The sequence below is a fragment of the Salvelinus alpinus genome, chromosome 9 (assembly GCF_045679555.1).
Source record: "Salvelinus alpinus chromosome 9, SLU_Salpinus.1, whole genome shotgun sequence".
Lineage (NCBI taxonomy): Eukaryota > Metazoa > Chordata > Actinopteri > Salmoniformes > Salmonidae > Salvelinus > Salvelinus alpinus.
This window is the reverse complement of record NC_092094.1, coordinates 84,127,445-84,142,996: the sequence shown is the minus strand read 5'-3', so window position 1 is coordinate 84,142,996 and position 15,552 is coordinate 84,127,445. Positions and strand designations below refer to the sequence as shown.

Here is a 15,552-nt window from a genome sequence, read left to right as displayed (position 1 = left end):
TGGGTGCACATTTTGGTTTCTGCCCTAGCACTACACAGCTGATTCAAATAACCAACTGATCAAGCTTTGATTATTTGAATGAATCAGTTGTGTAGTGCTAGGGCAGAAACCAAAACGTGCACCCAGGTAGGGCCCCAGGACTGAGTTTGAGAAAACCTATATCAGGTTATGTACAGATGACCAGAAAAAAGGCTGACCATGAGTGTGTATTAAAGACTAACACAGCACGGATGCATTGCTTCATTTTACTAACCTTATTGTCAATTCTGTTTATCACAACCATTGGCTGACCAAAAAGTATTTGTGTAGTAAGTGTTTGACAATGAAAAACATCCGTTTCCATACTTGGTGATGATATGCATGGATATGTTATCAGTAGCATTGCATGTCATTTGTACAACAGAAATACCACAAAAGGCACCCAGGAGTACATTTTGCCCTACTATGTTTACACTAGCCTCTATTATTCAAACATGGAGGTTACAAAGAGAACACTGCAGGCAGAGTTTGGATGTTGCAGGGTTGACATGTTGGCTGTGTGCCTGCTGCTCTGAATTACCCTTCTAATCTGTCATTCTTTGGGAAGAACAAGATGCTCAGGAAGTAGCTCCAGAGCTGGGGCTTCAATTATTTTAGCCACGAGGGGGCAGTGGCTGCCCAACTTCACTTGGCTGCAGATAACTGTTCAGGCTACAGACAGTCTGTTGACCTGCTAACTGCTCAGTGCCTTCCAGGAGACACCATTGAAGAAGGGGTGACACTTGATGTCACTCACTCCACCGCCTCCAGAGCCCAAACGATAACCAGCGTCAAACTGCAGAAGCTGTGGCACACACAATAGTCACTCATTCAGAAAGCCAATTTGAGTTTGTACAATGTGTGTGGCTGTGTGTATCTGTGGTCGCAGGCTAGCAGCATGTGTGTATATGTCTACGGTATTTACACTACCGGTCATGTGTGTAATGGGACTCAGGCCTTACCTCAGTGAGCAGGGAGGCAGCTGCAGTACTCAGCTGGTCTGGGATCAGAAGCTGGGTGTGAGAATGTACCCCGGCTGGGTGGAACTGCCACAGGGGCTGGATGCACAGGAACAGGCATACAGTTTCAACAAGGACTTGATAATGGTACCAACACAGATACACTATCAACAGATCAGTTGGCAGCACTCTAATCAATATACATACACACATTTGGATTGAAAAAACTTTACTATGACAGATGGCAAGATTCTGGCCTCTTTTTTTCTCTCCAAAGGATTATTCAATACAAATGTTATTTACCATTCCTGTAAGAAGTTCAAATAGCAATGCCCCCAAACTCCACCAATCACAAGCCTCTGTGATTTTGGACACACCTCCAATCTCTATTGGCAAACAACAAACAGAACTGTTATTAACAGGTTTCATGTTGGATCAAACTAAATGTCTGATTCTCACCACTAGAAGGCACTTTAGGGTAGCAGCCATATGTGGAACTGTTGTGACAGGTTTACTGAATAAACAGTGTTTCCACCTGGGGCACAGTACATCTGGTCCATAGCTTCAGAGTTGGTTTCTGACTGAACTTCACTCCACTGGCCAAAGAATGTCAGGCAGACCTTTCCTGTTGAGAAACATGACAATATGTCACAATCAAAGTTTGTTGACTTTTCAAGACTCAACTCATGCCAAAAACTGAGACCTTACGGAGTTAAAGTGATTTAGGTGACTAACCGATGCTGGTAAGCAGGATGTTCTTTGGGTTGAGGTCACGGCACATGACACCTTGCTGGTGAAGACTCTCCAGGGCCAGGAGGATCTGAGCTCCCAACAGACGCACCTCTGCCTCAGGCAGCCCCCAACAGCCCTGCCAGACCCCGTCTCTCCCTCTGGAGGTCTTGGCTGGGAACTTGGGCTGGTGGCACCAGCCCTCCACCTCAATGATCTGATCCTGACCCTGTCCATCTGATCCATTTGACTTCAGGAAAGCATTCATGTCCTCCTTCCGACACTGTGGGGAGGCCCCTGTGGGGCCAGGAGTGTTGGGGTCACACAGTGATCCTTTCTCTTGGGGGATGTCCTTACTCACAGGGCTCAGCTCCCAGCCCTCCTCCACCTCCTCCCCTGGCTCTCTGCAAGGAGGCCCCACATGATACTTTGCCCCTGTGAGGGCCAGGGAGATGCCTGCCTGGTTCCCCTGCTTTGTCCCAGCACTGAGACAGCGAGGGAGGGAAGGGGGGTGAGAGATCCCTGAGGATGTCCTCATGACCTTCAGCTTGTCTACTGTAGAGGGACAAACAGCTCTGCCAGGCTGGGAAGTCTCTGTGTCCCTGCTTACTAAGTTCACAATGCTCTTTTCAGTAGTGTGATGGTTTACCTGCTCTTCCTGCCCTCTCTCCTGGTGTGTGGATATCTCTACACCCACAGTGTTCTCAAGGTCTCCACCTGAAACACTGCCTTGGTGAGAGCCATAGGAGGTCAAAGTTGCCATCTCACTAGCCTGGCTTTGATTATGGAGGGGTAATTGCAATGTATTGGGAACATAACTATTCTGTGAATACAAACTGATAGAATGATTCTTCAAGTTCACTGTTGACCCTGTCCCACCAGAAGAGGTCTGAGTTGTTAGAGGTACAGGTTTACCTGCAGCTATATCTGAGTCACTCTCACAATTCTGTGTCGGATCAGCAGCCTTCCACACCACGTCAAAATCCAAACTGGAGTCTATTTCTTCTGTTCCAGTGGCCTTCCCAGAAGGCTCAGAGGTGGCATCAGGAACCTGATCGATGCACAGATGACTAGGAAGAGCAGGCTTGTCCTGAGTTTCAGAGTGCAAACACTGACTGTGGCCTGCTGGATGGATATGGGGACTGATGTCTGTCCTCATTGGTCCAGATAAAGAGGGCTGTGGCGCTGTAGACCTTGAGTTGTTCTGCAGGCAGCCTGTCTCCTCGCAGTACGAGTGGGTGCTACAGCCTTCCAGACGGTGCTGAGCCTCATGCCAAGATGCAGGGGAGTCTGTGTCTGGGCTCTCCTCGTTCTCCCTCTCCAGGAGAGGGGTTGTCCCTGTGCCCCCTCTGTCATTCTGCTGGTAGTCTGAGCTGATGGTAGGGGAGGTGTAGCTGTTCTTCAGTTTGATCCTGAGCTGGCTGGGAATGTAGCATTCTGGGTGCTCCTTGGCTCGGTCGTTCCTCACCTTGGACAGTTTGGAGAAAAGCTTCCCACCTACAGAGCATAGAAAAGTCAATACATCATAAGACAACAGTCGTTTTTCTTTATTTTAATTCAGCTATTTTTTCTAATCTCCTTGGCATCCTTGACCCAAAATGGCTGAAGAGTGCAACCATCAACAACAAAAAATTAAACTCTAGGTCCACTGCTATGCCATGGACATAAATCTCCCTTTGCATGGCGATGGGCTAGGTAAGAGCATCAGCTACAGTGGGGAGAACAAGTATTTGATACACTGACAATTTTGCAGGTTTTCCTACTTACAAAGCATGTAGAGGTCTGTAATTTTTATCATAGGTACACTTCAACTGTGAGAGAAGGAATCTAAAACAAAAATCCAGAAAATCACATTGTATGATTTTTAAGTAATTAATTTGCATTTTATTGCATGACATAAGTATTTGATACATCAGAAAAGCAGAACTGAATATTTGGTACATAAACCTTAGTTTGCAATTACAGAGATCATACGTTTCCTGTAGTTCTTGACCAGGTTTGCACACACTGCAGCAGGGATTTTGGCCCACTCCTCCATACAGACCTTCTCCAGATCCTTCAGGTTTCGGGGCTGTCGCTGGGCAATACGGACTTTCGGCTCCCTCCAAAGATTTTCTATTGGGTTCAGGTCTGGAGACTGGCTAGGCCACTCCAGGACCTTGAGATGCTTCTTACGGAGCCACTCCTTAGTTGCCCTGGCTGTGTGTTTCGGGTCGTTGTCATGCTGGAAGACCCAGCCACGACCCATCTTCAATGCTCTTACTGAGGGAAGGAGGTTGTTGGTCAAGATCTCGCGATACATGGCCCCATCCATCCTCCCCTCAATACGGTGCAGTCGTCCTGTCCCCTTTGCAGAAAAGCATCCCCAAAGAATGATGTTTCCACCTCCATGCTTCACGGTTGGGATGGTGTTCTTGGGGTTGTACTCATCCTTCTATTCCTCCAAACACGGCGAGTGGAGTTTAGAGCAAAAAGCTCTATTTTTGTCTCATCAGACCACATGACCTTCTCCCATTCCTCCTCTGGATCATCCAGATGGTCATTGGCAAACTTCAGACGGGCCTAGACATGCGCTGGCTTGAGCAGGGGGACCTTGCGTGCGCTGCAGGATTTTAATCCATGACGGCGTAGTGTGTTACTAATGGTTTTCTTTGAGACTGTGGTCCCAGCTCTCTTCAGGTCATTGACCAGGTCCTGCCGTGTAGTTCTGGGCTGATCCCTCACATTCCTCATGATCATTGATGCCCCACGAGGTGAGATCTTGCATGGAGCCCCAGACCGAGGGTGATTGACCGTCATCTTGAACTTCTTCCATTTTCTAATAATTGTGCCAACAGTTGTTGCCTTCTCACCAAGCTGCTTGGCTATCGTCCTGTAGCCCATCCCAGCCTTGTACAGGTCTACAATTTATCCCTGATGTCCTTACACAGCTCTCTGGTCTTGGCCATTGTGGAGAGGTTGGAGTCTGTTTGATTGAGTGTGTGGACAGGTGTCTTTTATACAGGTAACGAGTTCAAACAGGTGCAGTTAATACAGGTAATGAGTGGAGAACAGGAGGGCTTCTTAAAGAAAAACTAACAGGTCTGTGAGAGCCGGAATTCTTACTGGTTGGTAGGTGATCAAATACTTATGTCATGCAATAAAATGCAAATTAAATACTTAAAAATCATACAATGTGATTTTCTGGATTTTTGTTTTAGATTCCGTCTCTCACAGTTGAAGTGTACCTATGATAAAAATTACAGACCTCTACATGCTTTGTAAGTAGGAAAACCTGCAAAATCGGCAGTGTATCAAATACTTGTTCTCCCCACTGTACATCTCGCATACTGCAGGGCTGGCAGGCAGAGCCTGTGTTCAGCTCACCTTGAACATGCTCCAGATGCAGGTACACAGCATCCTCACTGACATAGTATCTCAGCAGCTTCACCATATAGGGGACGCCCTGGGGGATGATAGTGGGCTGGTCCCGGCTCTCCCAGCTCGACTTGGGCAGGCTCTGAGAGGACACAGCGCAATAGAACAATACATTTATTACTATGCTGTTACTATTACCTTGGTCAAAATACAACTTCTCTACTGTAATACACATTGTTCTCTTAATCTAGTCTTAATCTGTGTCTATAGTTAATTGATAAAAACAGAAATCTAAAAACTAATCTCTACAAAAGCTGGCTCTTCTCTAGCACTGTTTATACCTGGTTCTAACGTGCGTCCTTTGTCCTGATCTTGTCTACATTCTGATTGTTAAGACAGGTGTAGACGATTAAAAGACACATTGTGATCCAATTGTGATCAGATCTTCCTGCCCACTTACGGAGGTAGTCAGGCATGCATTGTGTCTGGATATCGTTAGTGTAAACAGATCTGGATAGTGAAACCATTTATATCCTCATTATCGCACCCTGTAAAATCATTGACAGGTGGCACTACTGACTTATGGCATCAATATGTGTCTTAAAATAAATACATAAATATTATTTTGAAACGTATATCCATCAAATAATTTAAATACAGGGAGAGACCAGGAAATCTGGTCACAATGTGGACACAGTGGTTGTTTAAAAAAATACATTTTAATACCATATGTAGACACATTTCTCAAGATCTGGGCACAATCAGAATGTGGACAAGATCAAGACATATGATGCATGATAGTGCCAGGTGTAAACGAGACTACTGAGACCTGCGCCTTAGAGACCCTGCTACAGTATTTTCCAATAACAACTCTCTGGTTACGGAAATCAGAGGTGCATTTGCACTAAGAGGGTCAGAGTGGAGGGCTTTTAGCCAAATCAATGGTGAAGGATACTCAAGACTGAGAGTATTCCCATTGACTGGGCTGCCACAGAATGGCTGGCAGGGGTCCAGACAGTACAACAGCCATCTGTGCACTGGATATGCATCTACACAGATAGACAGCTGCACTGTTTCTACTACATGTCTGCCACTCTGTCCTCTGACATACTGTATTAGTAGTGTTAAGTTCAGACGTAAGTACTTACTTTAACAACACATTTCTCCTTTGTAATCAGGCTTTGGACAATCAGGACCTTGGGGAGAAGACATACATTTTATTTTATTTTAAATAGAACATAGTAGTAGTATGTTATTAGATGGTTGTGGCATTTTAGGAAGCGGTACTATTTGCTTAGGTAAGCATCATGGTTGTCACTAGATCTATAAGACATGATGTATGTGTATGTGACCAATAAAATGTGATCTGGTTAATAAAGGGTTAACTACAGCCAGGATGTCTGTTCAAGAGATTATCATCAGTCTAACAAAACATTATAGTACCCATGTCTGGTTGAGAGCAGTGAGTGTAAAAACTTCCTTACCTTATCGATGATCCCCACCACTTTACACATCTCCAGATCCTCCACTGGGCAGCTCAGGTGTCTGATTGGCCGGAATCTCAGACTACTGTAACCCTGGTGATAAAAAGAGATTACAAATCAGTACAGGACAGATAACAGCGAGGTGGACACGTGTCTTTGTGTTTAATTCAGATCTGAAATGTTGCTTCTACTCAAGGATTAGTTACAATCTTAGAACAGATATTAGCATGTTGCATAAGAGAGAGGGGGAGAGAGAGCGCCCAGCCGGCCAGTGCGAGGCATCCTGGCAGATATAATGTGATCTTCTCGCCCGGGTCGGGTGTAGTGTAACGGAGGGAGATGGGGTTGTTGTGCTGGTCTGTAGCCCATCTCCAGAGAGAGGCTGTAAGCAGCACATACTGGTTGCTTTGAGGATGTGACTCAGGCTTTCCCAGAAGGAAATGATTCAGAGAGGTGCTAACATGAATAGCACTTAACCACCTCTTCAATAAACAGACTAGACATATAAATCAACACAGGAGTGAAAAGCTGGAAAATGAGTGTCCAGTTCCCTGAGTAACATGGATGATCAGAGTGGGTTGATTTCCATCGATAAGATCTGCACAGTATTATGGAATGTTCATCTTGTCAAAATGAGGGTTCAAAGGTCATCTTCTTACCCCTACGTGAGAGTTCCCCTTCCCCAGGTTGTCCTGCAGGTGGGAGATAAAGATTTCCTCGGCCCTCTTCAGATACTGAGTAGTCTTCCTCTTCACTGCCTCGCGGCGCTCCTTGTTAGGGTCCACTGGAAGACAGACCAACTACATCAGACCTCAGTTCTCTCCCTCTCACACAATGGAGAAACCTCACTCCACTAAACTGAAACTGAAATAACCTCATCATTCAAACGCTTCTGTTTGAATATAGCTCACATACTTCACTAGCACAGCAGAGAGAATATCCGGCATGCTTTACCAGTATGGACATCTTTCTCTGACCTTGGCTTTCTGACTTCCTGTTTTTCATAGGAATTATTTAATTCTGCTTTACAATGGATGAATCATGAGCAGATAAATCCACATGTTCCTGTTTCATGCCGCATGACTTGTTGAGTAGCTAGAGTCTGTAGCGCCTTAACCTGCTCTATTCAATATCACCCTAACCAGAACCCTGCATGTTTACAGAATACTCTAGAGTACAGTAGATTTACCACTGTACCTTGAACTCCATTGAGCAACAGGTCAACCCCATTCTTGTAGTAGCTGAAGGCAGCTTCATAGTCTTCACTGACCTCCCTGTCCAGAGCCATGCGGATCTGCTTGGCTGCCTCCACCAGGTAGTCTCTCTTGGCCATGGCTGTCCTGGCTCGGCACTGTGGAAGTCCAGACGGGCCTAGCAGCCGCACAACAGAGTGTACCGTACTATATGTAATCACACTGACCTGTATGTCCTAGGAGGGGTCATAACACGACCAGCCAACGCTAAGACTTACCTCTCTTTAAGGGAAGTTCCTAAGAATAATCCTTATGATGGCAGTGAATAATTGATCAAATCTTCCAGAGATGGTTAACTAACAAAAGCCTAGATTTCCCCAGGGCTACAGTAAATCCCTTAATTAGTCACTTGTCTGAGAAAAACATGACGGCAAAGCATGAAACAGAGTAAAGTGAAAGTAATGTGACCAATAATAGACTGTTTCTGTTCCTCTCCCCTTACAGGCAGCTGGTGGCACTGTAATTGGGGAGGAAGGAAGGGAAGGGGGGATACCTAGTCAGTTGTACGACGGGCTCATAGTAATGACTGGAAAGGAATACATGGAATGGTGTCAAACATTGGAAACCATATGTTTGATACCATTCCAGTCGTCCCATTCCAGCCATTATTATGAGCCATCCTCCCCTCACCAGCCTCCTCGTCAGATCATAAGCATGTGGAGTGTCTCACCTTTTCTCCCTGGTCCTATCAGCAGTGGGACTCATCTCTGGCAGCAGTTAGTCGGCTCACTGGGTGGTTATCCTCCTCGACTTGAAGGTTAAAGTCTTTGTTTTCAAGCATGATGATACGAACCTGGGTCATCAGAGAGTTCAGTTTTTACTTCAGTAGAGCACAGGAAGTGAGTATGAGTGTGCAGCTCCGGTACTATTGCTGATGAATAAACACTGTCAGTGCTGCAGGGGTGGTGAGGAGGAAGGATGACTCAAAGTACTTACAGTGCCTTCGGAAAGTATTCAGACCCCTGGACTTCTTCCACATTTTGTTATTTTGCAGCCTTATTCTAAAATTGATTAAATCGTTTTTTATCTCATCATTCTACACACAACACCCTATAATGACAAAAGCAAAAACAGGATTTAAGAAATGTTTGCTAATTTATAAAAATAAAGAAACAAAATAACATTTACATAAGTATTCAGACCCTTTAATGAGTACTTTGTTGAAGCACCTTTGGCAGCGATTACAGCATTGAGTCTTCTTGGGTATGATGCTACCAGCTTGGCACACCTGTATTTGGGGAGTTTCTCCCATTCTTCTCTGCAGATCCTCTTTAGCTCTGTCAGGTTGGATGGGGAGCATTGCTGCACAGCTTTTTTCAGGTCTCTCCAGAGACATTAGATCGGGTTCAAGTCCAGGCTCTGGCTGGGCCACTCAAGGACATTCAGAGACTTGTCCTGAAGCCACTCCTGCATTGTCTTGGCTGTGTGCTTAGGGTCGTTGTCCTGTTGGAAGACGAACCTTCGCCCCCAGAGTGAGGTCCTGAGCACTCTGGAGCAAGTTTTCATCAAGGATCTCTCTGTACTTTGCTCCGTTCATCTTTGCCTCGATCCTGACTAGTCTCCCAGTCCCTGCCACTGAAAAACATACCCACAGCATGATGCTGCCACCACCATGCTTCATTGTAGGGATGGTGCCAGGTTTCCTCCAGACTTGACACTTGGCATTCAGGCCAATCTTGTTTAACATGGTCTGAGAGTCTTTACGCGCCCTTTGGCAAACTCCAAGCGGGCTGTCATGTGCCTTTTACTGAGGAGTGGCTTCCGTCTGGCCACTCTACCATAAGGCCTGATTGGTGGAGTGCTGCAGAGATGGTTGTCCTTCTGGAAGGTTCTCCCATCTCCACAGAGGAACTCTGGAGCTCTGTCAGAGTGACCATCGGGTTCTTGGTCACCTCCCTGACCAAAGCCCTTATCCCCTGATTGCTCAGTTTGGCCCTGTGGCCAGCCCTAGGAAGAGTATTGGTGGTTCCAAACTTTTTCTATTTAAAAATGATGGAGGCCACTGTGTTCTTGGGGAACTTCAATGCTGCAGAAATGTTTTGGTACCCTTCCCCAGATCTGTGCCTCAACACAATCCTGTCTCAGAACTCTACAGATAATTCCTTCAACCTCATGGCTTGGTTTTTGCTCTGACATGCACTGTCAACTCTGGGACCTTATATAGACAGGTGTGTCTTTCCAAATCATGTCCAATCAATTGAATTTACCACAGATGGACTCAAATCAAGTTGTCAAAACACCTCAAGGATGATCAATGGAAACAGGATGCACCTGAGCTCAATTTTGAGTCTCATAGCAAAGGGTCTGAATACTTATGTAAATCAGGTATTTCTGTTTTTTATTTTTAATACATTTGCAAAAAAATACTTTTTTTTTCTTTAATCTAAAAAAAATATGTGTTTATGTTGAATTAACGTGGGAAACGTAGATTTGTAAAAAAAAAAAAAAAAAAAAATCAACCTAAGGGCATTTTGTCTTTTTTTTTCACCAAACTTTTAACTTAAATCCAATGACAGTGATTTTTTTGTTGTTGATTTCTCATTGAATTTACGTTAGTTGACTACTGAACCAAATGTAAATCAAAACTAGACGTTGAAATGACGACGTATTTGCCCTGTGGGTACATATTACTGTACGAAAGCTGTGGGCAGATCCTTGTCAGAGGATTTATAAATGCAATCATAGTAGCTCTTAGCTCTTAGCATACCACAAAAGTGCACAATGAAAATGTGCTGATGCCTTACTACAGTATCATTGTGACATGCCGCTAGTTTTGTATCCCACTCACATACACTCTTTATCATTCCTCATACAGTCTAATGAGGGGAAGTCATAGTGTGTCTGTTGTTGAGAATCAGTCAGCCTCCTGCAGTATTTCCATGTTACATGCACCAATATCCTTGATACTGTAACGACCCTGGGTTTATAAGCGCGGAAATCGACTCTGCCGCTTGAGCATGCTTTTGCGGCACAGTCGATAGCGCGCCGGACCTCGGGCTAGAAGGTCGAGGGTTCGAGACCTGCTCCCTGCCTGTTTCATTACATTGGTGTCAGAAGTGATCGGACCTTGCATCCACGACAGTGCGTGTGCTTGGCCGGTGAGCGCGTTCCTGTAAGACGTAGAGTCGCAAGCTAGCGCGAGGACGCGCTCTTTGAAAGGAGGGAGTAGTGTAACGACCCTGGGTTTATAAGCGCGGAAATCGACTCTGCCGCTTGAGCATGCTTTTGCGGCACAGTCGATAGCGCGCCGGACCTCGGGCTAGAAGGTCGAGGGTTCGAGACCTGCTCCCTGCCTGTTTCATTACAATACTAACGACAAACATTATGTCAGCGTAGAGACAAGCCAGAACACACAAGATTAACAATATAATAATCCCATTTGTTTGTCTGCAATGGATAGACATGCTTGCATCATACATTCATCTTGGTCGCCACACGACAGACAGCACATGCACACATATATCCTACCTGATGTGATCAGAGCATGCCCCCTAGACCCACTGCCCCAGCAGCAGCCTCCCTCTGCACAGATATCAGGAAAAGGAGGAGAGTTCAGCGAGGCTGCCTATTGGCTTGAAATGATGTACGGTGGTACCATTAGCCACGAGGCATTAACTTCCCCCGTCTCATCCTGACAGATGCAATATTTAAAGAGACGGGGCTGTCAGATGGGACAATGAGACAGATATTTTACTGGATGTATAAATGTGAAGCATCCGCTTGGCGCGCAGTGGGAGAAGATGGAACGAGATGGATTTTGGCCGACATTCTGCTAATTTTCTCATCGATGAAACATTTGATATCAATACAGTTTTATTTTCGCAAAAATACAATATGTTATGAACAGAGTGGACTAAGATTTGTACACTTTGGCCTTTGCGAAAGTTTTTTAAAATCGCGTTGTTTAGGAGTGCAAAAACGAATTGAGTTATTGCACACGCGCACTTCAGAAAGTAGGCGTTCCTTTACGGAAATATGCAGATGATGCTAAAACGCACCAATGGGATCTCGCTAACTCGTGCTTGGCTCTGCCCCTCCTTGCGTGTTCTGCCCACTATGGCTCATTTGTTCCCCTTGAAAACGACAGGCTGTTGTCTATCTTGGTTGGTTTAGTTATAAAAATATTCGGTTCTGTTTTTGTCTTGCTGTTGTCTCCAGACCTTTTTCTATTTCAGATAGATTTGGCAATTTATTACAGTATAATGTTGTATCCACATTTGAATTAGTCAATGTATTTGTACAACAATGACCTGAAACCGTAAGAATAAAACAATGTGCATGGTTCATTGTTGTACATGCAGTGAATGGATGCTATGTGGCCTCCCTTAGTCTAATCTAACCCTGCCTCCTTAGTCTAATCTGCTCTGATTTGGTCCTCAGTAACAGTTGGATCCAGACTCTTGCTGGAGCACAAAGGGGAGGGCCACCCCAGGGGAGGGCTTGCTTACAGAGAAGCAAGGCGGAAGCCCCAGCCTGAGCCCAAGGAGGAGAGCTGGGAAGGGGAGGGGGAGGGGGTGTGAGAGAGTAAACCACAGCCCAGCCCAAAGCTAGGGTAGGAGGGGTCTGATATCATACTGGGGATGAGTCATATTGTGGTACTAGTTATACGGAGTGACTCATATTCTACTGAAAAATAAGGGGTGGGATACTGCATCCCTATACTCTTTCTCATTGGACTACCTTAGGTAATGGGCGGGAATCTAACACAGTTGGCTGGGTATTTTAATCATTATGGTAATAATGAACGTTTTTTAATTTTCAATCCAACTTAAAATGAACTGAACTACAACACAAACAGATTCAATGCTTCAGTTTGATTTTATTTCAGAAATTCAAGGGACATGAGTTTTGAATGCAAGTCAGTGCATCAGACAAAGTAATGAGTATTTATTCAGTCAAAGCCCCATGCTGTCAGAGAGTCATTTCAGTCACGATACGATAGACCAGAGGGAGGCTCTAGTTTTTGCTAAACGTGACACTATAAGACACATAGTAGCCCTTGTTGTACATGTAGAGTTTCTGGTCAATAGGGTTTAGTGCATGTTTATATATTCATCCTGAAACTTCTCAAATGGAATGCCAAGGTAGTACTCCTGTTCTGTTTTGGTGTCATAAGAGTAGAAGATCTCCTCTGTGTGAACATCTACTGGTCTGGTAGCATAGAGAACCCCACACACCATGAAGGCATTGCCTACCAACGCTTTGTACACATTGATATTTCACAGCTCCTCTATGCCAAATTCAACCTCGTTTACTTTGGCAATGACCGTTTTACCCTTGGATTCATCAGTGGCATAGGTTACACATAGCCCATTTTCATCATTCTCATGTTCTGATTGGCTGAGTAACTGTATGAGAATGTTGCACTGGCCTTTTTAATTACTCTATAGTCATATTTGGATGTGGTCAAATTCAGTTTAGCCATGCTGAATGGGCTGTTTTTCTAATAATACAGGGTGTTACCATGAACAATGTAATTGTTGCCGGTACCCTGCTATCCATTTGGCAAGTTATGTTGTTTAAATTAATTAATTAAAACCAGATTTTGATAGTCGGAGTAAAGTAAAAAGTTATGCACTGAGGCACTGCTATAGGCACCATACCAATACATCGATTCAAAGCCACGATCACCCCCCCAAATCTGTAGCCCGCATTCAAGTTCACATTCAGTTGGCTGATCACTGGCTTCCCTACACTGGCAATGCCTTTATGGTTGCAGGAGCCTGGGGGAAACATAAATAGCTATTAATAATATATAAGACAAACAAATCCACAAACTACTGGCTTTGAAATAATGATACAATATGTTAACAATGCCACCATCACAGAGGCTTCTTACCAATATCTGGGTTTGTCCCTCCTCTTGGTTCTTCTGGCTCTCCTCCAGCTTCTTCTGCAGTTTTCCAAACTCAATACGGATCACCTCCAGGTTACTCTTGTCATAGCTCTCCAGGTGGTTCACAATCAGGCTCATGTTGTGAGTCTATGGATGCATGTGTACAAAGGACAAATAGGTCATTTGTTCCATATAGCAACATTCCTCTTTCTTCCGCATGATATTAGCTGTCACTTATTTATAATGCCAATGCCAGTCATTAATAGTCATTCAGCTATGTCTGTCTACCTATCACCCATTTACCCCAGTGTACAGGCTGTCGAACATAGGTGAGGAGGAGTTGAGGGATTCCTTCAGCTGTGTCACCAACAATTCAAGCTCTCTCAGCTCAATCCTGAGAAGCTCGAAATCCAGTTGGATGTACTTATCAGGGCCGCTCTCACTGAACTTCACAGTGGTGGCTCACTCAAGTAGTAAACTAGCTCTCTTTTTGGAAGTATCTCTAACTGTCAAGGTTTAGTGGAAGGAGAAAATGAGAGTCCCTTAACAGCCAAGCCACTGCAGGGCAAAGGAAAGGCAGGAGCACTAGAAACGGAACCATCTTGTATCCAGTGTTGTTCTGGTGTGGCTCATTGTCCGTCTGTTCTGGGTTTTTAATAGACCCGCTCCTATCAGCTAATAAGAAACATCTTGCTTCTTCCCATAATTACTGCTGTTTCTTAAGAGACTACCTTCAATTCTTGAGGAATTATATGCAGACATCCTTGTTTGCTTGTAATAAAATACTCAAGTACAATTTTTGAATTCTGTCTCATCATTTTATTGATCACAATAATTCTGTGGACATGGAGTGCATGAGAAACAGGGCATATGGACAGTTTTTTCAGTTATGAAGACATGTTATTGATGGCATATGGTAGATGGCACCTGATATTATCAACTACATAACTGGATCTTACTATTAGTCATCAACAATGTGGCAGGATATTATATGTTGAGATAAGCATAGTATAATAAAGTATTTTCATCCTTATTTCAATGATATAGCCTAGCAAGTTCCATCACACAATTCCACAAGTATTATGCTAACTTTTTTTCTCCACCTGAGACTTTAGATTATGCTGGTAAGAAGTATAGGTGCTGAAGATATGCGTTATAATGTGATTGACAATTAATAAAGGTAATGTTTCTGCTGTCGCGGAGAATGCATTCACGGGCTGCATATGTCGGCTCAATCGGAATGCGGATCATCCGCGATGCTTCGGCGATACAGACTGAATCGCGCGCCTGTACACGAACTACGTTTAAATAGTTAACACTTAAGCCACTTTCCATAGTTCGAATCCATACTGTATTGCTAACAAAATAAATGGTCAAAGAGGCCAAAAGAGGATTGGGTCTGTGTTCAACATGGTTTGACCATAGTATTTTTTAGATAAGACAAGGAACAGACAAATGTTGTTCTCAAGACTTTGCAGTAGCCAATCCTTGCAAAATGTCACATATTGTACAAGTTTTATTTTCTATATGTTTAGATATCAATAATGAGCACACTAAGTATTCTCAGTAATGAAGTGTGTTACTGTTCATTAATTCCTAACAATGTGCTGCATATTGAGAGAGATTCTCCTCTAAAACAGCATCACAAACCCCCTCTGTGATGTTGGTGAGTGAGACTGTTTAGTACCTATAGTAGGCCTACATGAAGATTAACAAGACAGTCTAGAGACAGAAAATGTATTGGCATCTGACTTTATGTTTGGCACCGAATTTGTTGTCAGCATAAGGGACCCATTTAAAGTATTTTATATGAGATACACCGTTTCATGCTTATTAGCCACAACTGACCTTCATTCGGCTGACTTTAGGGTCTAGTATACACCTCATTATACAGATGCTGATGTAGACTGAAGACT

The 15,552-nt window shown here is 44.2% G+C and overlaps 1 protein-coding gene and 1 pseudogene across 8 annotated transcripts; both read right to left on the bottom strand.

The window, feature by feature from the left end:
- Window positions 1-231: 231 nt before the first annotated feature.
- Window positions 232-11,464, bottom strand: LOC139530815 (ribosomal protein S6 kinase-like 1). Of its 8 annotated transcripts, XM_071327533.1 has the most exons (13): window positions 11,269-11,464; window positions 8,737-8,850; window positions 8,471-8,593; window positions 7,818-7,918; window positions 7,207-7,331; window positions 6,548-6,640; window positions 6,212-6,259; window positions 5,073-5,205; window positions 1,713-3,203; window positions 1,513-1,602; window positions 1,281-1,363; window positions 981-1,076; window positions 232-823 (listed from the first exon to the last, which is right to left on the bottom strand). In XM_071327533.1, exons 3-13 carry the CDS (start codon window positions 8,503-8,505, stop codon window positions 713-715), a joined length of 2,406 nt encoding a protein of 801 aa, XP_071183634.1. In that variant the 5' UTR covers window positions 8,506-8,593; window positions 8,737-8,850; window positions 11,269-11,464; the 3' UTR covers window positions 232-712. The 8 variants fall into 8 exon arrangements, with proteins under 8 accessions (XP_071183634.1, XP_071183633.1, XP_071183628.1 ...); XM_071327532.1 differs by lacking the exon at window positions 8,737-8,850 and having other exon boundaries at window positions 11,269-11,463; XM_071327527.1 differs by having other exon boundaries at window positions 7,745-7,918; window positions 8,471-8,850; window positions 11,269-11,462.
- A 1,292-nt stretch (window positions 11,465-12,756) lies between these two features.
- LOC139531004 (olfactomedin-4-like) lies at window positions 12,757-15,490 on the bottom strand (annotated as a pseudogene).
- Window positions 15,491-15,552: the final 62 nt, after the last annotated feature.